Source organism: Frieseomelitta varia, unplaced genomic scaffold (assembly GCF_011392965.1).
Source record: "Frieseomelitta varia isolate USP_RPSP 00005682 unplaced genomic scaffold, Fvar_1.2 scaffold_298, whole genome shotgun sequence".
Classification (NCBI taxonomy): domain Eukaryota; kingdom Metazoa; phylum Arthropoda; class Insecta; order Hymenoptera; family Apidae; genus Frieseomelitta; species Frieseomelitta varia.
The window spans coordinates 1,047,750-1,073,713 of NW_025110032.1; the positions used below are offsets into that span (position 1 = coordinate 1,047,750).

Here is a 25,964-nt window from a genome sequence, read left to right on the forward strand (position 1 = left end):
GCTAGAAATTAGCCTCAAGTTACACTTCCAGGGCATCGACAATGCTGTCTGTCGCTTTATCGCAAAAAATATCGTTTGGAATGAACTTCCTTCTAATTTTGAAGATGAATTTCATTACATCGTACAGCTACACATTTCTCAAGTTGAAATTAAATTCACGAAATTTTTCTACAGCACGAAATTGTCACTTTAAATAATCGTAATAATAACAGAGAATATAAATGCAGAATTTCCCCTCTCCTTTCGCAAACATGCAACCGTGGTTTTCGTCACGTTTCGAATCACCGCTGTTGAATTGTCGAAAAAAAAGAGTTTTAGATGATTACTAGCGCGGAATAAACTTTCACTGGAAAAATTTTCCATCGCGTATTTTCCTGTAAAAAAAAAAAAAAAAAAAAAAAAAAAACATGGTTCGAACTTTTTCTATTTTCCGCTGCAAATACACGCCATTTTCATCGAATAATAAAAAGAGCAACTCGCTCTTCGTAATTAGTATACTATCGACGACAAACCGAGATTTTTATGAAAAAAAGAAGGCGAATAAAATAAAAGCCAAATTTTGTGAAAAGTTTGCTCTTCGAACCACGTCAGTTTTTTATATTACAGAAAAGTACTGTCACTTGAAAAAGCTTCGGAATAATGAAACTTTTCTGTAATGAAACTAAATATTTCAATGGATTTATTCGTGCCTCATTAAAAATTTCCCGGAAGCTCGAGAAATGTCGAAAAAGAAATTTCATTAAATTAAAATACTGATCAAGTATCCACGGTATATTATTATATTATTTGTAGAATAAAATTGAATATTATTTACAGAATAAAATCGTTATTTATTCAATTTTCACACTTTTTTTTTTCATTGCAGTCATTTCTTTCTAATTTCATTCAAAAATGATTATTCATTCGATTTTCACACGTTTCCCTGTTCTTTTTTTTTTTTTCATTGCTTTTCAGTGCCACCTTCTATTATCACAAAGGAAACCAGCACGGACATGGTCGTCCGCGAAGGCTCGAACGTGACATTGACGTGTAAAGCTTCAGGATATCCGGAACCTTACATCATGTGGCGCAGAGAGGACGGAAAGAACATAAACTACAACGGTGATAGCGGTGAGTTTCGATGCCTACTCTCTGAATTTCATTGCACTATAAATTTGATAATCACGCTCTTTGAGAAGTAAGAGTGGTTTGATCAATTGCAAAATAGCTTCATTAAACTCGGTGGCGTAAAGCCTACATATTTCATGTAGAATCAACGGTGAAAACAATTGGTAAGAATTCTATATGTTGCTAAAACATGGTGGATTAATTATATTTGTGAAAACTGAGCGTAAAAGTGTTATTATATTACGTCAGGTGGATTTCGCTAATGAATCGATGGAAGCTTTCATTAATTATGTCAGACATGATCATTTAGCCACAGAGGAATTGTTGATTTCACGCCAGGGGGGAAATCATAATTTTCGCGAGATACAACAGCAGATCTAAATTCGATTCACACGATGTGTTCAGTAAATTGATGATAAATAACTTAATATTTCATAAAATTAGGTTCAAATTGCCAATCGTCTTTCGTCTATGGGATATTACTTTCGACACTCTTTGATAGACATTCACGCAACGTTTAAGAATATTAATATTCTAATATTCATTCAGCATTTAATATCTATGCTATGTACAATTTTCGTGATAATTATTCCCTATATTTAATAGTCTCAAACTAACGATAATATAAAATTTTTATTAACGTCACAAACACCTGATCTGTTATAAGTCTTCCGTTTGGAGAAACAATTAAATTTTTAAGGATTTTGAAAAAAATCAGCGAAAGTTTCGAGTATCTGTTAAAACGATTGGTTAATTTAGAATCGTTGCTAAAATAAAAAGTAGCGGAGAATCCAATAAATAATTTATGAAGAATATTTCTGCGTGAAATTCATCGCGTGGGGAAAAAGAGATTGAACAACGTCGATTAGAGTATTCGATTGCGGATTAATGATTAATGATCGCCGGAGTATCGGCTGACAACGTAATTATTCATGAATACAGTATGTCTGGCTGGTATTGTGAAACTCTCTTGTGTGAAATGTATTCAAGAGTTGAATCGTCGTTTCCGGATAGTTCTCAGTTCGACAATCGATAGACCGAACGGATACAGGGGACGCCGTTTCACACACGATATCGCTTTTTCGGATGTTACACAAAAAGCAAACGACTAAAACGATCCTTCTTTCCTGTGTCAAACTTGCGCCGAGTTCATATTCACTCCGCTTGCATTCAGTTCCGACATTTGGCCACCTATTTCGCTAAGTTCTTGATTCACTTCTCTCGCGGGATACGTGCGCGCGTCAAAATGAACGAAACATACCTCTCGTGACTCCGATATATTGTTGGAAGAGAAATCTTTCTTTTAGTTAAACTCTCCGTAATTGGACTTATTAAATCGAGATTCTTCTCAATTACTTGTGAGAACTGTATGAAATTTCCGTTCACGTTACGTTACACAAAACTTTTAGATATTTAATTAATTTTATCTTATTTCGTGGAATTACATTTTTTTCTGAGTGAAAATACTATTAACAGTATGCAAGGAGAAATCTGATTAAATTATTCGGTTCCGATTTGGAAATATTTGAAAATTCCACGCTTATATATTCCGGCAGAGTTTAATGAAATAAAATTGACACCGTGCAGGAAAAGATTAATTTGGATTTTATTAAGTCGATTGTAATAATGAAATTAGCGTAACTGTAGGGCAAGGATTTTCATAATTGAGTAAAAATAAGACAAAATATTTTATTCGGATTTTATTCTGTTATAAATCAAAATTAATATCCTTTGTGTATTTTACTAATTATTCCCTCGTAGTTCCCTTTTATCGAAATATCGGCAACGTATCACGAAATAATTTGTTTCAACTGCGTGGGAAACGATGAATACATAGTAACGGGACGATTTGGATAGCATGTTTTGAAAATCAATACGGATTGAAGACGAAAAACCGTTGCGTACACATCTACGTTTTGCGTGGTACGTTCGAAATGACCGCAATATTTCATAAAGTATTATTAAAAATATTTGATGACTTTAATTCCAGCAGAATGGAGCACCGATTGCATATAAAACGATTCATTTCATAAAAATTGTTCTCTAAAGAAATTTACAAAACTACGCAAAACATTAACTTTATGAAAAAAGAAGAAGAGAAATATCGCGGGGATAATAAATATTTGAGGAACGAATTCATTATGACGCGATCCTGAATAATCTAAAGTGAGCGTAGAATAATTAAAAAACAGAGTATATTAATGAGTTTCCATATTGTTCGATGAAAATTGCATTTTGCAGTTATCAATTTTATATTTTGTCAGTAATGAATTCCTGGCAAACGTGAAATTCACAGTCAAAAGTTAATCTTCGTGCTTGCGCGACTTAATTATGAAAAATCTCCTTGTTCATTGTCAAATCTTTTACCAATTATTAATAAATACATCGCATGAAATAATCACGATAATTTCTACTTTGCATTTCTACTAACATTTATGCTGAGAAAAGAAAATTGTTTGCGATAGGGTTAAATGATCCTAGTATAATTGAAATATTTTGCAAATTTGTAAGAATTGATCAATACCTACTTGAAATAACAAAATTTGCGTGAAAAATTCTCGTTCTAATTGTGAAATATTGAACAATTAAATATATATGTATGTATTCATGAAATTGTAAGCTTTGAACTTGCACTTGTATCTGATATCACGTTTTTGCGCAATTATCTCCAAATCATTATACTGCTTGGAATGTTAGATTATTTTGAAGAACCTGTTTGACATATCACGCTTTGGGAGTTACAATTAGGAAACCTTGCGTTACGGATTTCAATTGAAATTTGTGCTGCGTCAGGCGAACAGGCTGTTCCGGAATTTCACTGGCTAAATTGGTTTTAGAAATTCCGGTTTCCAAATGTAATTTCCGATTTCCTGTTATTAATGTAAATTTAACACGGACACGTTGAGAGTTCTCGTTTGGAGAAAAATAATGGAAATCGTTTTAATCAACATCAAGTTTCCAAAGAGTCGATCGATACTTTGATGGAAGGAAACGGAGATTACAAAAGATAAAGATAGGCGTGTCGAAATAATCGATTTTGACACATTGTATATCTCACTTGTTATATCATTACATTTTTGTTGTTATATTTTTGTACACATAAAAATTGCACTGTTTATGGATTTTTCAATTTCGTTACTTTGGCATATAGCTGTTACTTAATGTTCCGAAGAACATATGATTCATTTCCATGAATTTATTTGTTGCAAGAAGGTCTAAGTTCTAATATAAATTTCAAAAAATAATTTTCGAAAATAAACAGCAATTATGATAATAATAATTTGAAATTTTCAGATTGTAGGTTTTTATGAATTTATGAAAAATTTGAAGACATAAAAATGCATATGCGGTGTAGGTATCTCCTGGCTGACTTATGTCTGTTTGTATCACTTAAAAATTTAAATCTCGACTCGTATAAATATGGCCCAATTTCTTCATTACATTTTTATATCATTGTTGTCTAATTTTATAATTATGGCAAAATATGTAATGAAACCACCTTAGAAATATCGTACGAATGACAAAAATTCTTTACAACTTGTATATTTCTGAACGTACCACGCGCGTCGTGATTTGTGAATTTCACACTTTTACAAAAACACCAGTTCAACGAATTAGCATTTCGCGCGCCTCGCCGAAAGTTCTCCGTTCCGAAATCCAGAATCCAGCGCAGTCGGTCTTTGCTGTCGATAAGTCAAAAGCTCGGGGCGCGCCATTTCGTGGCCACAATCAATAAAATCCAACGAATCGATAACGCAACGTGACCTAACGCCAACAGAAGTTCATCCCTCGAAGGGATATTCCTCGCAGAAGGATACGTTTGATCGTCGACCATCCTAAATAATCGATCGTTCTCTTGTCGTTGGCGCGCTTCTGAAAATAGCCACACGACCTCCACGGCGCAGGTCGTCTCGATCGATGCTAATTACTTTCTTAATTAGTAATTATGAAGAGCGTGAGAAGCGCGACACCGCTTCGACTCTTTCTCTCTCTCTCTCTCTCTCTCTCTCTCTGTTCTTCTCTCTATCCTTTCCACTTCTCATCCTTGTTCCCAGACTCGTTTGCACGAATACACAGAGAGAAAAAGAGAATGAAAGAGAGAGAGAGAGAAGTGGGCAAAGATGTACAGGATAGCAGGACGTCAGACAGTCTGTCGGTTCCAAAGGATTTTCTCAATATCGGATAAAGGCCGGATTTAATTTCTGCTCTAATTTAAATTTTCATTGCCCTCGAGGCATACTCCGGGGTTCAGACGCTCAGACGAGACTTTCGAAGCTTACGCCTCGCCCTAACTCCACCGTATAAACTGTCACTGATAAATATGTATGCGTCGAATCGTTTGCGGCCCCCGGATAAAAATGCTCCGTTGCATTATATCATCGCCTGTTCAACGGCCATTACCGATCCACGCTGGGATTAATGTAATTCGAAAAGGGGAACGAGCAACTGTTGTTGCAAATTCTCTTTCGTCGTTTACATTCGTGACTGGAAGAATGGAGTTTCGATTGGAAGCTTCGTTCCGTTCTGTTTGTTGTGTCTGGGATGGTGTGTTGTGGCTTGGAAAATGTTCTTGGAAAGAATCATGAACAAGCCGGTTGATGAAAATGTTTCTATGTTTCATTCATTTATTTTCTCCTTTGTTATTATTATGTTGGTCGCGTTGAAGGTTTGTATAAATCATTAGTAGACTATTTTTATGAATATGTGGAAAATGTCAATATTTCAAAAAGTCACACTGAATATCAGTGAATGATCTAATGAATATATAGTACATTTATATATTTTGTGCATTTTTGCATCTAAAAATTTTCCATAAACATCACAGTTTACATCAGGAGAATATACTTTAGGACAATTCAAAGCTAGGTAGAATCATATAATTCAGGGTATTTTAAATCATTTAATAGTTGCTTATCGATTTATCATTTTTTTAAATTGCCTCTTCTGATTAATTTCGAACCAGTTTACGTTTCATATCAATTATTTATCAAAAGAATATATTGTATCTTAGTTTGCCAGGAGATAAATAATTCTTTTATTATTGGTCGAAGAAATTATCGAAATATCAGGAAACGGGAAGCAAATGCGAAAAAAATCGGGGAATCGGATTGTTGTCGAATCACACGAATCGGCGATTCGTTCATTTATTTTTTCACGGAAGTTATTACAAAGTTATCGAAGTGATTTCAGTCGCGCGATTCACCCCGTATATTGTCTATGGAAATTTTTCGTTCATACTTGATACTATTATTCGAGCGAGGTTTAAATTCCTGGGCAGAATAAAACGTCGATTATCCGAACGAATAGAGAGACAAATCCGTTTCGATAAGCGGTTTTTCCGGATAATCGGTTTAAGAGAACCGAAGTTACAAATATGTCATAAAACAACTGGAAATAAAACAGTTTTGGAAGCTAGATATTTATTTGCGTGGAAAAAAGCGCGTAATATGGCGAAATATTGAAGACCAGTTCATCGATTCAAGTCAAGCTGTATTTTCGAAGTTACAACTCTTTTCGAAGTTAAAGGCAATATCGTTTTAACCAGTCGAAGAAATACTAGCGTTTCTACGTTATTAATCGAAACAACAAGGAATTATCATTTTGCTCTCATAAAATATTATCCATCGAATCTGTCTAGAAGTGAATCAAGAATTACCATGTCATAATGTTAATTAATTTAATATAACCAAACATTCAGATCGCGAAAAGGCTTTTGATGATCGAAGAAACATGAATATTTTAATCTAACCGAAAACAATTTTCATCGTTGTATCGAGACTTTTAGCCAGTTTTTACAATGATTGTTGAAAACAATATTAAATCTCTGTCGCTCGTAGAAAATTCCAGACTGCTCGCGTAAAGTAATTTTCTATTGAAATTCTCTTTTTAATTACATTTCCATGGATACAACGGAAAGAGACACGAGAAATCCTTTAAAAAAAATCTAACTCACGATCCCTTTTCATAGAAACGATCCCCGAAATGAAATTACTCACGATTATTGGTCATGGAATATTCGAGTTTGTTGGTTTACGTGTCAGCCGAATCTGACACCAGGCAAGATCGCGCTTTCCTCGTGGGTGGAAGGTGCGTGGAAGCCATCACGCGAAAGGATAATGGTGTTAGAGCGCGGCTCTCGAATCCCGGGGGATAACACATCAGTTAGTCACCGATTGGGCTCGAGTGCGTGCCGTGATATTTTGTCCAATTACACCGATAATCTGACGCTTCTATCGAATGACGGGATGCTCATATACCAGAGCGGATGCGACCAAGGATAGCCTTCGATACACGATCGTCGAACGATATCGTCTCCTCATCAGCCGTTGATGGCTCGACGGGCCTTGCAAATTGATTGCCATTTTCATGAGCACTTGATCGTGTTTCACACTAGTCCTAACCGCTACGGAGCTTTCGGACAGATTTCACTGCATCTCTGACGAGGGAGCTGTCTGTCACAACCGTAGGAAACGAATTGAATGAGCAACGTTTCTTACTTCACTTCTTATTTAACCTCTTGCGCTGGAAAGACGTGCCACGCGCGTCAACAATTTTTCGTTCCAAAATTGTAATACTCTCCCAGTTTTAAGTATATTTAAGTAAAACAAAATATACAGGCAAAACAAATAATAAATTTATCACTTCTCGATCATTTCTATCCAATCACATCATACCGACGAGTTCAAAAAGAGAGCGACAAATTTTTGTACACGGTTTGGTCACTCGTTATGGTCCGCAATCAATTGCCAGCGCGAGTGGTTAAAGTTGAACTTTAACAGGATTTCTCGTGCAGGATTGTTGTTCTTTTGCTTTTGCCAAGGATTCTTCCAGACAAATTTCACTGCGTCCCTTGTAATCCAACGAATTCTTATTGTACAACCAATTTTCCAAGACATGTTACAAATCCCGGTTATTTTTATTCTTTCGAACTATTTCGTTGGAAGGAAGTGAAGATATACTCGACGAGAACCTCTCTGAATTTCTTCGATACGAAATCTTTAACGGTACGAATCTACGATATATTCGCAAGAATTCCAAGAAACGTTTACTGCTACGTAATCCGATTACGCCGGCGGAAGGAGAATTCTACGAAACTCAGCTACGTCCGCGTCAAGACAAAGATAGGAGGCAATTTATGGTGTGGGAATCGCCTGGGTGTTTCGTTTCACGCGTGTGTAGATGCTATCCCCTTGTCTGTGCCGCGCGTGCGCGCTTGCCAGTTGAAAAGAATGTTCAAGAGAATGAAATGAAAAAGGAAATCGAATTTTTGTAAAACGCACGCGCGTCCGGGAGAAGAGAGGTATCATTAAGGAATGGGACCGAGACACCTGTGGGCAGCAAGGAGGAAGATCTAATTCTCTGGTTCCAACCGACTGCTCGGAAGGAGACCAAAAAGAAACATGAAATTGAAGGAGGAATTGTAGAATTTCTGAGCTGAAGAGACAACGTTGGTAAAGCAATAACAAATCGTTCATGCCTCAAAAAACAACCAGTGAATTTTTCCAAAAATACTTCGATCTTGCTGGAAATTAATTGTGGATGCGAGGAATGAATTCTGATTTTCTTGAATGTTTTTAATTTCATAACTTAGGAAAATTGAAGTTCTCTTTCGTTCCTTCCGAGTAGTCTCTGTTTAAACGAAGAATAGAAAATTAGAGAATTTCGACAAAATTAACATTGAATTGTATCAAGAGCAGGACATAATTCTATTATATTCAAGAATTGAAATTTTCATGAAAAAAATGTTCAATTCAAGATGAGAAATTTCACTTCACAAATGACACAAGATTAAGAAACGTACAGAGGCCGCAGAAAGAATCCTCATTCAGCGAAGGAAATCTAGAAAGTCATTCCACAAGATTGATATATATTTCAATTGCACGAACTATCGTAAACTAATAGAAAATGTATTATTGCTAAATTTTTTTTCAACCACTCGAAAGGATAACAAAACTCTCCGTGAAACTTTGAGAGGCAAATTCAATAATCGGTTTAATAAAGAACTGGCTCGAACTGATTCAAAGGAAGTTGAATTCAAAAATCTTCAATTTAATTACCTCCGGTATTTTTCTCGTCCTTTCAGTTCCTCTCGAGATGTAACGAGGGATCGAGCCTGTTTCAGTTTCGATGAAAGAGTCGCGAGGGAAAGAGATTTCTGGGGTGCAATTGGAATCTATTCTCTTAGAAGCCGAGACGCAAAATTTGCTAGACAATATTGTTCGCGAAGTTGCGCTTGAGTAGATCGACTCGGTCTCGGTGGGTTGGAGGGTACAAAGGAACCTCAAACGGCAACTAGATAAGCTCGTCTCGACGCTATGGAGGATCGACGTCGGTACAGTTTGGCCGCCAGTTTTCCTCATCGTTTGATGCCGGGGTTGCGCGTAAAACGAGTACAACGTAGATTCGATTTTCCGTGCTGCCTATATCGATATCCACCGCGCGACCCTCTTCCTCTTTTATTTCCCTCCCTGGGACAGGAATTCGTTCTTAGGTCCCGATTTTCCGGTCGCTTCGTCTTACTTTGACCCCGTCAAAGTATATACAGGCTCCGTCAAAAATCACGTCGCTGGCCGAGAATGAATAACTAAAACGATTTCGACAGAAGAAAGTTCGAACTTGACGTTTGTCTGTGTGATTGATACTTAATAATAAACGTTAGACGTTGTCTGTATTTTGAACAAACTACGATTAGATATTTCTTTAATTAGTTATCAATTTTTTGTGAAATTTTGAGGCAACTTAAGAGTTGCCTGTATTATATAAATAGTTAATAGTTATAGCTATCTGTAGGTTAGTTATCTATTTTAAATCTGCAGAATGCACGTAACAATGAAGAATGTCGAAAATAAAATATATAATTTTATAATATTTAGTGAACGAAACGATTGTCCGTTTCGACTCCAATTCTTTAATTTTATTTTTACAAAAATATAAAGATGCATGAGCATATGATAGTCTAATTATGTCTTCTATTCATTCTCTTTATTAAATGTAATTTCACTCTGAAACGAAATGATGGATTGTCTTGTACCACTCGTCTTTTAATCTTACCCTCGTCTATCGTTACAATTGAAATATGTAGCGTTCAATTTTAAACGAGCATTCGTTCATGACCAGTAAGCTATTTATCAGAACTTCTATGAACAAACGTTGAACGTAATATATAAAAAACACTCGATAATGACTGCAATGGAAAGAACTATTCGTCCATACTTCGTTCAAACTATAGCGAACATGTCTCATTTACCGTTCACATTAAATGAGCATGAATTCGTCAAAATGCGGCAAAGAATTAAATTAATGGGTTTCGTTCTTTCGTTGTTCACACTACATGAAATATACGATTTCAAAGTCTAGAATTATTAATTTTTAACCTCGTTTATGAAAAATTGCAGCTTCGCTATTTAAAAAAAAATAGTACATTACGATTAAAGTTGTAATTTCCTTGATGCTCTGCGCGATATGTAGTATAAACATAATAATTAGGAAGAACTTTGGATGTAACAGATTTGCAGATACCGTTGTGAGCACACGGTAGATTCAGCTTTGAAGTCAGCCTTGCTCAAAGAGAAGCGGAAGATTACCGGTCTCTACCAACCAAAAGCATTGATTAACCAACTCAGTGTGTATGTTTGACGAAATTCTACCAAAATTCTACAAAGACCTCTTTAGAATATTTGTAGAATAAAGTATCGATTTTTTGTCTCATTTCTTTGTCTCACTTCTGCATTAAATACTTTTAATTTCGTTCTATATATTCTTTCAATATTGCCTTCATTCTTTTAATATAGTCCAAATTTCATGAATTGCCGTATAATAAAATATCTTCTAGTGATGAAATTATAGCTCTTTCCTGTCGTTCATTACAGTGAAAATGCACGACTCTGACTTCGTTTCTTTTAAACAAATTTCATAAAAATCTAAACAAAAGATAATTGATTTGCCTTTCATTAATCTCGATTTGTTGTCCAATTTTTCAGTGAGAGAGGTGAAAAGTGCATCCATTTCAGGAATATTTAGGGAAGTTTTCAAAATCATCATTATTCCAAGAATGGAAAATGTGTGTCAATCGATCGTCGTTTGTATTTCCAAAGAAATATCCAATATTTTAAAATTATTAATATTTCGAGATCAACGTATCGATCGATCGTCGTTAAAATATTTCAAGAATATTTAATATCAATATTTCAAGACGACGTTCGTTTCGAACATCGTTTTGTATTTCACGAATTTGAGCGAGTTCCTTCGATCTTGGGGCCACAATTTTTACCACGTCCTGTACAATTTCCGGCGAACTGCCGCCGCGGAGGAAGAGCCCTCGAAGGAGATCTCAGACAAAGAGGAGCACGCGAGCGCAAGCTGAAGGCGCACACATTCGCCCACGTTATGCTGACATTGATTACCAGTGTTTTCTAACCTTTACGCATCGTACGCCTCCATTTCCTCGATATCCGTTTTCATAACGTTGCTCACGAACACACGCACACACACGGGGTGAAAATAATTCCCTTCCCTCCCCCATCCCCCCACCCCTCGAGTTAGGCAAATTGTTATCGCCGAGCAACACTACCACCGCGCTATAAACGTTCTTGTTTATTGAATCACGCTACTGATAGAAGGATTTCAATTTCTCTCGCGGTGCTACGTACGTTTGCAAAACCCGGAGAAACCCGGGTGGGATTCACCATTTCTACAAGGGAATTCAGCAAGTGAGACGAGATATACTTACCTCGCCGTTTTGTATTGAAATATATTCAAATGCGCGCTTGCAGTCGAAAGAGGCGACTCGATTATATTCGATAAGATACAGGATGTACGGTGGTTCGCGTAGGTACTCGAAATCCACTGGAGGAAATTTTTATGGGGACTTTATGTTCAACTATGTAATACTCGTAAATAACATTTGAAAGTTTACAGAGAACGGGTTACGTTACCACAAAGAGGTACGAAATTTACGAACAGAGATTCGTTGCATTGCCGATCACCAATCTGTATTTCATATTAATAAACCAGAAATGGTTAATTTATAATTTTTCTGAGGAATTTTGTACTGGCTGTGAAACAGTGTATTTTTGTAAATTTTAATGATTTTTCGTAAATTGTATATATAAATAATATAAATATATATATATATATAAGCTATATATAAATAAAAGCTTCTGTACACCGTACGCATTTTTTGTTTTTTATTTCAACGTGTCTAACAAAAATTTTGTGCTTTAAACGTTAATTGTTCTACCGCAACTATCATATTATATCAACTACTTCGTTAGTAGATAGAAACGTTGCATTTTCAGAGATTTTGGTCTCTCGTGAAACGTGCGAATAGAGCCACGTTTTCCTCTTCTTTCTTCTGGCAGAAACTTTTCGATCAAACGGAAGGATTCAAGTGCATCGAAAAATATCGAAATCTTCGAGATATGAAATCGCGTCTGCTCGAAAAACATGGAGAAATAAAATCAGATTTCAATTCGATTCCCGAAGGTACGGAGGATCTCGATGTAACGCTTCGATCGGGAACTTTATCTCTTTGGGCCAGTGAATTTTCCCCTGTATTTGCACTTTCATTTCGGTAGCTCCTGGGGAACGTGCCACGCCAGAGTCTAATGTCGCTGCTGGCTCGAACGGCGTCCTGAAATTTTCATAAGAGCCACCGCGACGCAGTGTCTTTCGAAGCTCGTCAGCTCGTTTGAATGTTAAGCGACGCAGATAAGAGCGGACGCAAAAAGAACCGCGGAATAAATTAGCGGGCATTGAACGTCGATGGGGAAAGAGAGAGAGAGAGAGACAGAGAGAGAGAGAGAGAGGATCGAGGGTGTACTTTGCATAACATTTTCCGCGTGCTCCTTAACGTCGTAAGAATAAGCAGACAGCTTACTTCGAAGACGAAGTACGGAACCGGCCACCTATTTGGGAATTAGTACGTGATGTATTCCTCCCCATAAGCGGCGGCCTGGACGTCGATATTTCATTCCATCTCCCTTCACCCTCTGCTCCTCCTTAAGTGGCCTTTTTCGCGTTATTACCGCTAGATAACCCCGGCTGCATTCATCCTCCGGGCGAAATCTTTCGACCACGATCATCGCCGACCGATGCCTCCGCGTGTGTTCCTAATGCAGACAGACGGATTTCGCTCGTTTCGCGATCGTTTGGTAATCGTTCAGCGATGGTTTCAAGCAGCGACGGAATTTACGGATTTTCTAGTGGGAGATCGTGCACTCGGGGAACTGCGCTAGACAACGCTGCGAGATTGAACGTTAATTGGTATCGTGATTAGAGGGTAAAATGGTCGAAAATTGGGAACGATCGGTGTTATTTCGATGATTTCGATGGAATTCTAGAGTGTTCTCTCGACGAGTATTCTTTCAAGAGCAACAGGAAGACAAACTGGTTCTTTTCTTTTTTTTTTTTTTTTATTTCGACGAAAGACTCAAATTGCTTTCATAGATTTTTGAGATTTCGCGCGAAATTCGGAAAGTCATTTTCGAAATATTAATTTGCAACGAAATACTTTTGGAGAATATGGAAAATTGAAGGTAAGGAAATGATAGTACGAGGTGAAATAAAATGTGACATAATTAATATTCCTTAACGTTCGAATTTTTCGTCGATGTTTGTTTGTTTTTTTTTTTTTTTTTTGCTATTTCTAATTGCAAAGGACGTTTTGTATACCTTTGTTACAAATGTTTTTTAGATAATTATGTTAGTGGTGATTCGTTGTGAGGCTACAGAAATTTAAAATATAAAAATTGCAAGCAATTCCTTTTGTAAGAATTGCTTGTAATTACTATTTACAATAAAAAGACGAAAATTTCACTTTATAGACGATAAGTATGTTTTAATCAACGTTATTCATGCGTAATATTCGCAAAGTCTAAGAATGTAAAAGAATATTCTTTCAAAATTATAATTTGCACGAGTTAATCTCGCGAAATGAGTTTCTTTTTTTTTTTAAATCTGAAACAAAAAATGAAAAAAGAGAAACGAAATTATACAAAAATTAATGCTGGCTAGATTATATCCGAGAAGGAAAACTCAAAGAAAGAGTTTCTCTGCAAAAACACATGTAGAACTTTGCTTGTTATAAAAGTTGCGGACAAGCAAGGTCATTTTATAACTTAAAAAATAAAAATGTTCCGTCTCTATACGCGCACGAGTTTGCTCTTGTATTCTCTTTTAATGAAAGTAGTGCAAGAAAATACATCAAGCAACTTTATAATTGCATGATAATGCATGAAGCACAGTCTACAAAGAGAACGAAGTAGCAAGTGAAAAGTAAAATTTTTATCTTCGTGTAAGGATTAAGAACCAAAATTGATAATTAAACCTTTACTTTATATAATTCGATAATTTCGCATGAATGTTGAATTTTATTCTCGCAATGTTACACGTGTGGAAGTAACAGGATGTCTCGTTGCAAAAATTTTGTTTATTAAATGAAATTACTAAGAAAGTAGGTTATATAGAAAAATTGAATGTTGCAAGTTTCAGTCGTCAATTTTATTTTACCACACGTACTCTTCTGTGCAGTCTGAAACTGACTTTTGTACTTTTATTATTATTATTTTTTTTAATAAGTATATCTATTCATACAACATTGTAAAATAAGTATACCTATTCATACAACATTATATTTGTAATATATCTATTCATACAACATTCTACAAAATATCAGCTTATAAAACCATCTTATAAAATAATCTATGATAAAAGGAAGAGCAAGAAAAAATATTACGATCTATTCAACATCTATTAAAGCACCATGTTATTTTATTAAATACAAAGATTGTTAATGATTAAACAGCTACGATATACTCAATGTACGTATTATTCAGGAAATACAGATTCGGATGGAGCGTAATTCCAGATGAAATTTCATCGAACCATCGGCACCGGCATATTGTGGTTTCCCGTTAAGTCGAAAGTTTTAAAGGATTCCCGGTAAACAGGATAGTTCCAGGCTCCAGGGGACTACTTAATTATAACTCCCGGATGTGGCAAGGCCTCTCGGTTGGAATCTCTCTCGGTGGTTTCACCTAGGCATTGTTTATGGAACAATGGATAGGTTTGGCGTGTGCCATGGTCCGGCCAACAACGATTCACACCGTCCTCTTTGCGCTCTGCGCGTTCGCTGCCATGCCCCACTGGCAAACAGCTCTCCTTCCTTTCAGCGACCTTCACTGGCCGCGATATTTCCTCCTCGCGATGATAAGAGTTCCCAGTCACGCGAGATAAGCCAAGGTACAATTGAGGATACGTTCTCGCGCGTTAGCACGAGCAACCGGCCGCGTTTTCTTCTGTTCGCGGGTTTTGGCAACGTGTGTATTGCGGCATTCGTACTGCGGAAGAGGAACGCGTTAGTACGTTACCTGCGCGATAAGAAAATACTGGCACGAATGGTAATAACGTGACTTTGTTATTACGCGACGTACTCGGATGGTTGTACGAGTGTATTAAATTTAACGATGAGACTGCAGTGGGCGGGTTGCAATTGTGGCGAGTAAAAGTAAGAGTGTGAAACGTCGCAAACGTTTGGGCGGATCTTTAGATTCGCGTTCGGAATTGTTCGTATCAAATTCAACGTCGAACTCCTGAGAAGCTGAACTGATCAATTATATATTTTATAAATCTCTCAACTTCATCGTGCAAATACAAATAATTCGTATTTAATTGTCAAAAAAGTGAGTTCATTTATTACGAATCAGATAAATGTATATAATTGCAGGTTGCAAGATAAATTTATAACTTACTATATGTAACATCATTACTCTCTCTTTGAGTGTTATTCGACTTGCGGTGAGTTTTGAACGGTTCCTGTAATACAAATAGTTTATGAAAAACATTATCAATATATACATACATATGAATATATATATATATATATATATATATATATATATATATATATATATTCTAAATAAATATTTTNTAATACAAATATTTTATAAAAAACATTATATATATATATATACATATATATATATATATATATATATATATATATATATATATATATATATATTCTAATTAAATAGTTTCGTCGAAGTAGTAATTAATTTCAATCCACGTTAGACGTACAGTATTAAATTTGATCATGTCAAAAGGCTAATTTTACAAACGATAATGTTATTCACACCCTTCTCCAGTGAGAAGAACATTTTTCGGAGAAAAATTACAAACTCTGCCATTCGAGCGAGAAATCAAACGTTCACGCGTTATTGACGATCGCCGAGCAGTGATGTACGAGCACGTGCGCGTGAAAAGAAGAAAAAAAGTGAGAGAGGAGCGAGAGAAATTATCCCGCTGAAGACCACGGAGCCAAATGAAAGGCAGGAAAGCAATCTATCTGGAAGTGCATGAGCCGTAACAAAGATCGTGATACATCGAAGGGTATTATTCGACCGGAGGAATCCCCCACGTTCTTACAGCGTCCCATTACCTGTACATTACTGTCCGGGAATTGTAGCAACAATTCTTCCCTCCTTCCCCTTGATACAATGCGCTTTTACCTTTATCGTGAAAAACGTTCAATTGGTTTCCCATCGCTCTTCAACATTTACCCGCGATCGGTTTTAAAACCTCTCTCTCTCTCTCTCCCCCGTTGTAGAACCTATTACAATACACCCTCTGTCTCCGGCACCGGCGAGAGAGAATTCTAGGAACGTTGCACGATAATTTCACGTGTAAAAATTGCGATCTGCAGGCCACGCCGTTTTTATTATCGCACCTCTTATTGAAACGCAACGTGGCAACAGTCGTCCGCTTTTACGCTTCTCGCGAGCATTATGCCCGCGTATTTACGCGAACAGGCTGCGTTTCATTAAATTCTACAGCGTTACGTGAACGGCAGTGTTCATACTTATTTCTGAAGGAGGATAGGGATACTTTGGTAGTTGATCGTTCTTTATTCTTCTTTTTTTTTTTTTTTTTTTTTTTTTTTTTTTTTTGTTACTTTGCTTTCTCTTTTTCGCGAGTCCTCCTTTTGAGTCAAACAAACATTTAAACTTAAATTTGAATCTACTTTTTTCTCAAATATTAAGATATTTTTGAAAACGTAGGAAAGGAATCTGGACCTCGTTCTTGAAATAAAAGTTTCAGAAGATTTCAAATTTCTATTTTGAATATTCTAACTTTAATCAAAATATATTTATATCAAATATAATACAATATAATATAATATAACATAATATAATATAATACATTAAAATATAATAAATATAATAGTCTATTTTTATCAAAGATACAGAGAACAAATACACATTTGATTATCAAGCAGATTAAAGAACAGTCGTTTGTTCCCGTGTTCTTGTATCCAAAATCAATTGAAATTCTACGAATTTACTTGGCCAGAAACTTTTCGCACACCGCAGCGTGTTGTCAAGTCGAAGTTCCCCTGCTGGGAATTCGATTGATTTTATCTCGAATCTTCCATCTCGGATAGAGTATTATAAGAGTGGAGTAAAACCGAAAATGGTGCAGTATGTTCCCTTACGTGGTGCGCAGGATCTCGTTTCGTCGCGTGCATAATTCGTTAGAACGGATGACCGAGCACAGCCGCAAAATATGGTAAAAGTTGCAGGAAAATGTGGAACGCAGAAGTTTTGCAGGTTTGTGCGACTGGCCGGAATGATAAATCGTTTAACGTAATTTAATTATATGCCGGTGTATAGCCGGCGGGAATGGAAGCGGCGAACGCTAGGATGGAATAAATAATTACTTTCTATGACAGATATTAATGAGCCCGTTGGCTTATAGACGCATTAGAGAGTCCAAACTTCCAATCTTGAATGGACGACGCTCGCATTGTTGCATTGTTACCGACGTATTATAAAAAGTTGCTAGATTAAGTTTCACGGAAAACCTCTTACACGCTAATAAGCGACAATGGATAATGGCGATGGAATAGATTACGTCTCTGAATAGTAGAAATTTAAAAGGGGATTTAATACTGTAAAAAGAAAGTTGCAGTGAATGAACTTTAGTTTTAAAAAAACAGTCTTAATGTAGTATAACTAGAAAGTCGTGAAACGTTCAAAACGTTCAATCAAGACACGAATTTCGCTCGTAAGATATTAATTTCACTGATTTGAGTTGAAACGCGAATTTATGAACATAAACTTGTCCAAAATTGTTATAAATTTATATTGGAATTAGTAAACAGTTTCTTTTTTCGATTTATTAAAAAAAAAAATCTTTTTCACGATTTTGAAATCTTTATTCCACGAACTAACATTACAACAGAAATTTATTTAGCTACATTTCGTTTTTATCAAATATTTGGCACAGAGCTGAATTAAAATAAAAATATCCTAAACGAGAAGTATCCGAAATGGAGCACTTTAGGTAACTGGAGATTTTTCGATGTCTTCTGCACTTATAAATTTGGTATCGTCGAAGTAGGTCGTTCCTTCCGAACTTTTCGTCCGAACTTTCTGCTTGAAAACTTCGATTTCTCCGTAAATACGGTTACGTTTGAATTTTCAACGATTCGACTCCGAGGAAACTTGTCCATCCAATATTCCACGGTTAAGTGAAAATTAATTGCGAAACGCGCATCTTCGAAAATCACGTTGAAAAAAGATTAATTGTCTTGTTAATTACGAGAACCACTCACATTTTTATTATAAACGAGTCTTTCACGAGCACCAAGCTGATCAGTTCATCAATTTCGTTGCAGAAGTACACAATTAATGATCGAGAATACGTAACGTAATTTATTTAAGTAATAAATTTTTTTTTATATTACACTGAGTTCTGATTGTTTAATTATTTATTGAATCACGTCAGTGATGGCCAATCCAATATTAAAATCGCCAATGATTGAAACAAAGCTTTTGTCAAAAGGAAAAGTCAAAATAGAAAGGAAGATATATAATTAAAAAGAAAACGTAAATATATAATAAAAAAAATTTAATTACACCATTTTGTTTAAATACATATATCAAAGATTAGTAGATTTTACAATAGAGATTTTATTTATAAATTTTTATAAATTTTATGAAAGAATATTTACGAAAGAATTTTTCATCCTCAAAGAGAGTTGATTAAAATCTTTCGGTGAATCTCCGTTTCGAGGAGAATTAACTGAACGATTTATGTACGTACTGAAAATACTAATGAAGCATCGTTTCATTTTGCATTGTAGTGAACGTTGTGAACGGCGAGGTGCTGCATATTGTGAAGATAAGTCGATTGCACATGGGAGCATATTTGTGCATCGCTTCGAACGACGTTCCACCGCGAGTTAGCCAACGCATATCTCTTCGTGTGCAGTGTGAGTATACTGAAATATTTCCTCACGTATCCGCTCGAACAGCACCCTGCTTGTACGTGTTTATTGGAGTGCTTTATATGCACATTGATCCTAAACTGCATCGTTAAATTTTATAAACGCGTTATACTAACTGCAACCACGCGGAAACGCTTCTCTTTCGAAACGAAGCTTTTCACAAAATTTCCATCGCCGGCGTGTTTGAAGTTCTCGGTATATTAAAAATGAAAAACGCGGGTTGTATTTTGCAGATAGGTTCAACGCGTGATTAAACAGATTTTAATTGGAAATAATTTTAATTACTCGTATACCGAATACTGTCGAGGTACAATTTATTCTTGGTAAAAGATAAAATCTTTTAAATTCCAGAGCCTCTCAAGCTTTTGATTCTTTTGCAATCGTACTTTTTAGATATATCTAGATATGTCTATTGAATCTGACTTGAATCCACAGTGAACGTGTTAAATAATTTTATTTTTATAATCTTTCAATATGTAATTCCCTAATTCTCGGATTAAATGAATTTGCAAAACGTCGCTGAGATTAAGCGAAATAATGTTAGATTAATGTTAGAATCTCAGAGAGTTACGATCCTCGGGGCAATGAAATGGAAGAAAACCATTGCCAATGGACAAAGACGAAAGCACAATCGCTCGGAGTCAAGAACGACGGACAGAGGATGCAGTGTGCACTCTGGTCGTACTATCTCGATAAAGAGTGGCTGTTGGAGGCAGTGTCGTTGCATTAGGACGGTTTTCAACGTCTCATTTAGCCAGCGATTTACGAGCGGCCACTTGACCCAGATATGCTCGATGTAGCGAGGTTCGTTCATCCCCTCTCGAGCGTCACGTTCATCCAGTTTCGGGGTGCGAAACGCGTTTCCGCCCTGTCTTTTCCGACACATTAGTTCCCGTTCTACCGCACGAATAGCTACAAGCATTAATAATTCGCTCGACGAAATTTGAGTTATCGTCTTCGAGCGAGGAATTTTTCAGGAGGGTTCGCGAATTGCTCGCGGGACCGTTCAACAAACGAGTCCCGAATTAAAGTCACTTTGGCTTTCAATTACCTTTCTCTTTTCATTCGTTCGTTATATTTTATATTCCTCGGACTTTGTATTCTTGTTTGTTAATTCTTCACGTTCAAGAAGCGTCGATCGTTGTTTTATACTAGATATTCTTGAAATATATAGAAACACGACTTTGAAGTATATATATTCTTTTCATTTTCGTAGACACATCGACACAAGCATTCAGAATCTACTTATTCAGAGAAACAAAAGGTTCTATTAGTCAAATTCGGTTTTATCGACCAAATGTTGGATTAGTTGTCGTGTTAAATCTTTTCTGACTCTCCAAACGTGCCGAAATCACACAAATCTGCAATAGTCCGCGTCGCCGATGAACAAAATCGCAACAAAATCGCAACAGATTTTATCCAGGTGATCGGGGTCAGCAATCGTTCGAAAATCTTGCGTAGTTTTCCGCGATGAAGTTGATCAGCTAATAGCCAGCCGATATCAGGCCGATAACTCAACAAAAACGTCACAGGCAGGAATATAGAGTGGACGTTGGGACGCGATCCACTGTTGATATCGTCGCATCGGCGTGCACACGCTGGTAGTAAATCGTGATTTACGTCGGCCCGTAAAAGACGCAACTATGTCGTGATATTGCGGCCACGGAATACATCTATATCGATCGTTCGTCGGACAAAGCTTCGTACGATAACCACCACCGAAAAAGAAAGAAAAAAAAAGAAATAAAAAAGGAAAAAAATAGAAAAGAAACTTTCCTCAGGAATGTTCTTGCTCGACGAACGACGAGCGACGTCTCGGTGTTCTCGCGGACGTCGTCGTCGGCGTTCAAGTTTCGAGTGTACGGAAACTTTATAGAGCCTGAAAAATGGAGAAAATTAAAGAGTATAAAGGCCGTGTCTATGAAACCGGCGCGGATGCTCTCGAGGCATTTCGCTTTTGCCGCGTATAAAGGGCGGCCGAGTTGAATGAAGGGAGGAGAGAGTCGCGTTTGGTCCGTCGTGGAAAAATTTCACTCGTCGACGCGAGAGCGCGGTTGAAAGTAAGCATCTGTTCTTTAGCCGGGATCGGTTACCGGCTTGCTTTCGGCCGGTCGAGAGGCTTTTTATGAAATTTACGGCCGCGAATTATCTTCGACAAAGATGTCGGCTCGTTCTTAACCGTTTGCTGAGAGGGACAGGATTTAATCAAGAGTGATTAAGTGGAAAATTATACGCGTCGGGAGAAAGTTAATGTTGGTCGTTTGGTTTACTTTGGTTTCTTTCTGCGGTGTTATTTCGTCGTTCGTTCGATATTTATATTGTTTATTCGTTTCTTCGTGCAAGAGGTAGGATATAGAAAATCCGATCGAGGGAAAGGGATGAAAATTGCATTGATCCTTCGTAATATTGTTTGTTGATTTTTTATTTGTATTCGTTATATTCGGGTCAATGTTATAACTTTGTCGAGGAATTGAATTTATTAGCTGGTAGAATCCATAACTGTTCTATCGTTTACGTCGATGTTAAACAAATCGAAAAGTTTCATCGAAATTCGTAATAAGTTGGTGGATTCCCTAGGATTTACAGAGTTGCAAACACGGAGAGTTCTGGTGCACTAGATTACGCAGCTCGAATAGTTAAATTTCGGGAGTACAAAACGTAGAAAGTTTGGTTGGGAAAGTTCAAAGCGCATCTAATTCCAAAAATTGACTCAAGCTATTTCGAACATCTGCCGCTTTCGATCGCGTAATAGTTCTCAAATGAACTGCTTTCTTCTGACATTTTTTTGATAATCTTTGTAATAAAAAAAAAAAGAAGTGATCCTTTGTTTAAAAGCGTTGCTTTTAATTATTATTATTCTTATGAATCTATTGGCCAGATTATTAAGTAAACGAATTTTATTAATACGTTACTGAGATAGAATTACATTTTTTTTTCTTTTACGTTACTTAATTCTATAAAACAAACACTCTACGTAACTCTCATGATTAAAAAGCTTTGTGTTATCAGAGGAAATATTAATTTTCATCTCCTCGCGCGCAGGTGAAAAAGAATAAAATGCAATAAAATATTACAATAATATTGATAGAGATTTCAATAAATTGAAACAAAGAAGAAAATTCATCGTGTCACGTTAATAATATTTTTATTGTTACAGTTCCCCCTATGCTTTCGATACCAAACCAGCTGGAAGCGGCATATATTGGACAAGACGTCATGTTGGAATGTCACACCGAAGCTTATCCGACCTCGATTAATTATTGGACAACCGAACGTGGTGATATGATCGTCTCTGGTAATTTTAACTTTAATATAATTATATTTATGTCAATTTTGTACTCTCTACTTTATTGGACAAACTTTGAAAAGGACATTTAATCGAGTAAATGCGAACTATAATGCATATTCTAATAAATGCTATCTGTCGTTTACTGTTGTGGCAAGTCCAGAATTTCATTTCTGTTTGAAAAATTAATTAACGCGTAATGTCATCGAAATTAGAAGTTTCATCGATGGTTTCGAGCTTATTTTCCAATATTGTTGAATGTTACATAAATCGTATCGTTGCTTGTTCTCACGGAACATCCTCGAGATTTTGTATCCCGCGTTATGTTTATTATACCGCAATCTCTTTTATGCGTGGAAGCTTTAAAAAAAAGTTATGTCGACGCCATAAATATGTTCTCGTAAACTCTTCACGATAAAGTTGAGAGAATACCTTGCCACATAATGCTCCTGCGAAAGAACTTTTCATATAGTTTTGTTAATTTTTTTCTTCTTTAACGCGACGGTATCGTATTCGGTAATTGCGTTGAAGAAGGAAAAATAAATGTTTTCCTCTCCACAATTCTCAATGTTATTCTCTCTCTTCGTTGAAGAACAAATCCAGCGTGAAAATCGCTTGAACTCTTGACACTCGCGAGTGAAAACGTTGATAATCGAAAGATATCGAAATAAATAAAGTAATTTGAAAATTCAATCGGAATAGATTTAATTCTCGCCTCGATGAATTCGAATTCCTGGAATTGCGATCCGAATGATGAGAGTAATTCGTCCGTTTCAAGACGCACGAGTGTAAACAGTTCCGCACGTTGAATTAGAAATCCGAATTAAAATGAAATGTTAAAACTCATTCTAGCTTTTCAATTAACGTGTGTACACACGCACGTTTGTTTAACCATAGATTCCAACGGGAACGTTTGAACACGCGCGAGTACGTTTCAAACTGTGAGAATATCAAAAAATTCACGCGAGCGCGGCTTGTTTGATTTTTACCTCGGTTGTTTGCCATCCCGCGCATCGTAAATTGTCTGAGCCTAGGAAAGGACATGGTTTTATTTGCCTAGGCAATTACCATTCTATTGCAGGCGATAAATATGAGGCGGTGTCCACCGACAACGGCTACAACAAGTACATGATGCTGAAGATTAGAAACGTCGGGCCGAGGGACTTCGGCTCGTACAAATGCGTGGCGCAAAATTCTCTCGGTGGAACTGACGGTGACATCAAATTGGACGGTGAGTGTTTTTTTCAAAAATTCTACCCGCCTGTCTTTTATTTTTCGCTGCAGATTTGTACCGGCCAGTTGAAAGCGTTTCAACCTTTGACCAGGGAACAACGTGTAACACCGTGGTGTGTAGTATCGGTAGAATGTTTTTCGATTCGAGAAATTCGATTTTATGAACTAATAGCGTATTCGATGAAAATTACACTTTTACGTCTGTAAAATGAAATTACATTGGTGTAGAGTATGTATTGTTACGAACATACATGTGAAAAATTATAAATTATAAATTATAAATTATAAATTATAAATTATAAATTATAAATTATAAATTATAAATTATAAATTATAAATTATAAATTACATTTTCGTCGTAATACGTAAAATTAGGAGATGATAATGTATTTAAGATATTGTTAATTTCGATGCACAAAAATTAAATATAGATCCAGTCAACAAAAGTTTTAAATCCTTTAAATTTCAATGTTCGTACTATCGATGCGACTAAATTTTGAAAAATTTAAATCTAGTTTCACTGTGAAAGGAATGTCCTGTTAAAGATCTATAATAATTAACGTTAAAAGTGTCTTCTAATAATAAAAGTAATAGCTAAAACTAAATTTCACCCATTAAATTAAACTCTCAAATATGAAATATTGTCAAAACATGAAATGTTTCATTCAGAAGGTGTATCAAAGTCAGAATTATTTGAAAATAAAAGAGTTTCTTTTGTGTAGATACGTACACAATCTTGTAATAATAAAGTAATTGATCGATCACCGATGGACTTCGTACAAAAACTCTTGCCGTTAACAGTCGATACTTATCGATCGTTTGAAGAGGTCAAGCGTCCTTATCGTTTCAACGTGCCTCGTAATTGGCGATTAAATTTACGAAAGATATATTTATCCCGCGAGAGAGAGTATACCTTTCCACCTCCTTGAACGAATAAATTGGCTGAAATTAAAAGTTTAACGAGAAATATATATATATATATATATGTTGTACGCTCGATCGCTGCGAAATGAACGTGCTTGGAAGTTCGCTTTCAATTTTTTTTTTTCTCCATTTTGTCAACGTTGATATTTCACGTTTCCCATGGAGGATCAATTCCCATGGAAGTTTAACTGTATCGTTGGACAATTGCACGAGCACTTTCTTCTGTCTTTAAGGACAAAAGATGGAATTACTTTCGATAGTAGATTTATTAACTTTTCGTCATTTTGAGAGAACTGCAAAATGACGAAAGTGGATGTTGAACGTTTTTTTATAACGTTAGCGTATTTATTTTGTAAAAATCGGAATTGCTTTTTCGACAGATAGAAAGTACGGAAAGGTATTTCCGACGTTTTCTTGTTTTTCGAATTGTTTCCATGTAAGAAAATTGTCACGCGCGCGGGAAACTGTAGATCGATCGGAGATAAATCAGAGGGATACACGGGACGAGATAGAACTTCAATATCCAGTTGATGCAATTTTCGTAGAACCATTTTTACTACGCTTTTCTATCTCCGCGTTTAAAACATGTTGAAATACGACGGAGGAAGATGCTTTGAACGTTCAGAAAATATCAATTAAGCAAGAATAAATTCGAATAATTTAATTTCCATTCTCTAACTGAAGGCTCTTCGTTCTAAAAAGTATTATCATCAAACTGTGAATATTTATGACATACGTGTACAACATGTGAAAATTGTATCAATGCGTAATATGCGAAAATATATAAAATATCGAGTACGCCACTTAGGCTCCGTTCCTTTGATCGTTTTATATTTTTATAAAAATATTAGATTACGCAAGGATCTGCAGTTTTTATTAGTCGTACGCTAATTCAGAATCAATTTCTTTTTATTAATACCAATAAAAACTCTTTGTCTACAAACACAGTGCTAACTCAGAAATAATCTCTTTACGTCCACAGAAATACCAGCACCGTCAACGACGTCCACCACTCCGCCACCCTACTACGTGACCTCGTCGATGAAGAAGAACGGTAATTACCCTAAAATCTGTCAGTTGTTCGGCCTATTTCCTTCGCGCGAATATCGAATAATGCTTAAAAAA

General features: G+C 36.1%; 1 protein-coding gene across 5 annotated transcripts in view; it reads left to right on the top strand.

The window, feature by feature from the left end:
* LOC122529590 (neurotrimin-like) overlaps nucleotides 1-25,964 on the top strand; it is a 404,527-nt gene that overhangs the window by 267,252 nt on the left and 111,311 nt on the right. For 4 of the 5 annotated variants that reach the window (XM_043655864.1, XM_043655866.1, XM_043655867.1 and 1 more), the window contains exons 5-9: nucleotides 955-1,110; nucleotides 19,253-19,381; nucleotides 22,554-22,691; nucleotides 23,743-23,913; nucleotides 25,822-25,893. In XM_043655864.1, coding sequence (XP_043511799.1) covers nucleotides 955-1,110; nucleotides 19,253-19,381; nucleotides 22,554-22,691; nucleotides 23,743-23,913; nucleotides 25,822-25,893 — 666 coding nt within the window. The remainder of the gene's footprint in view (nucleotides 1-954; nucleotides 1,111-19,252; nucleotides 19,382-22,553; nucleotides 22,692-23,742; nucleotides 23,914-25,821; nucleotides 25,894-25,964) is intronic. The other variant, XM_043655865.1, reaches the window with a different exon arrangement.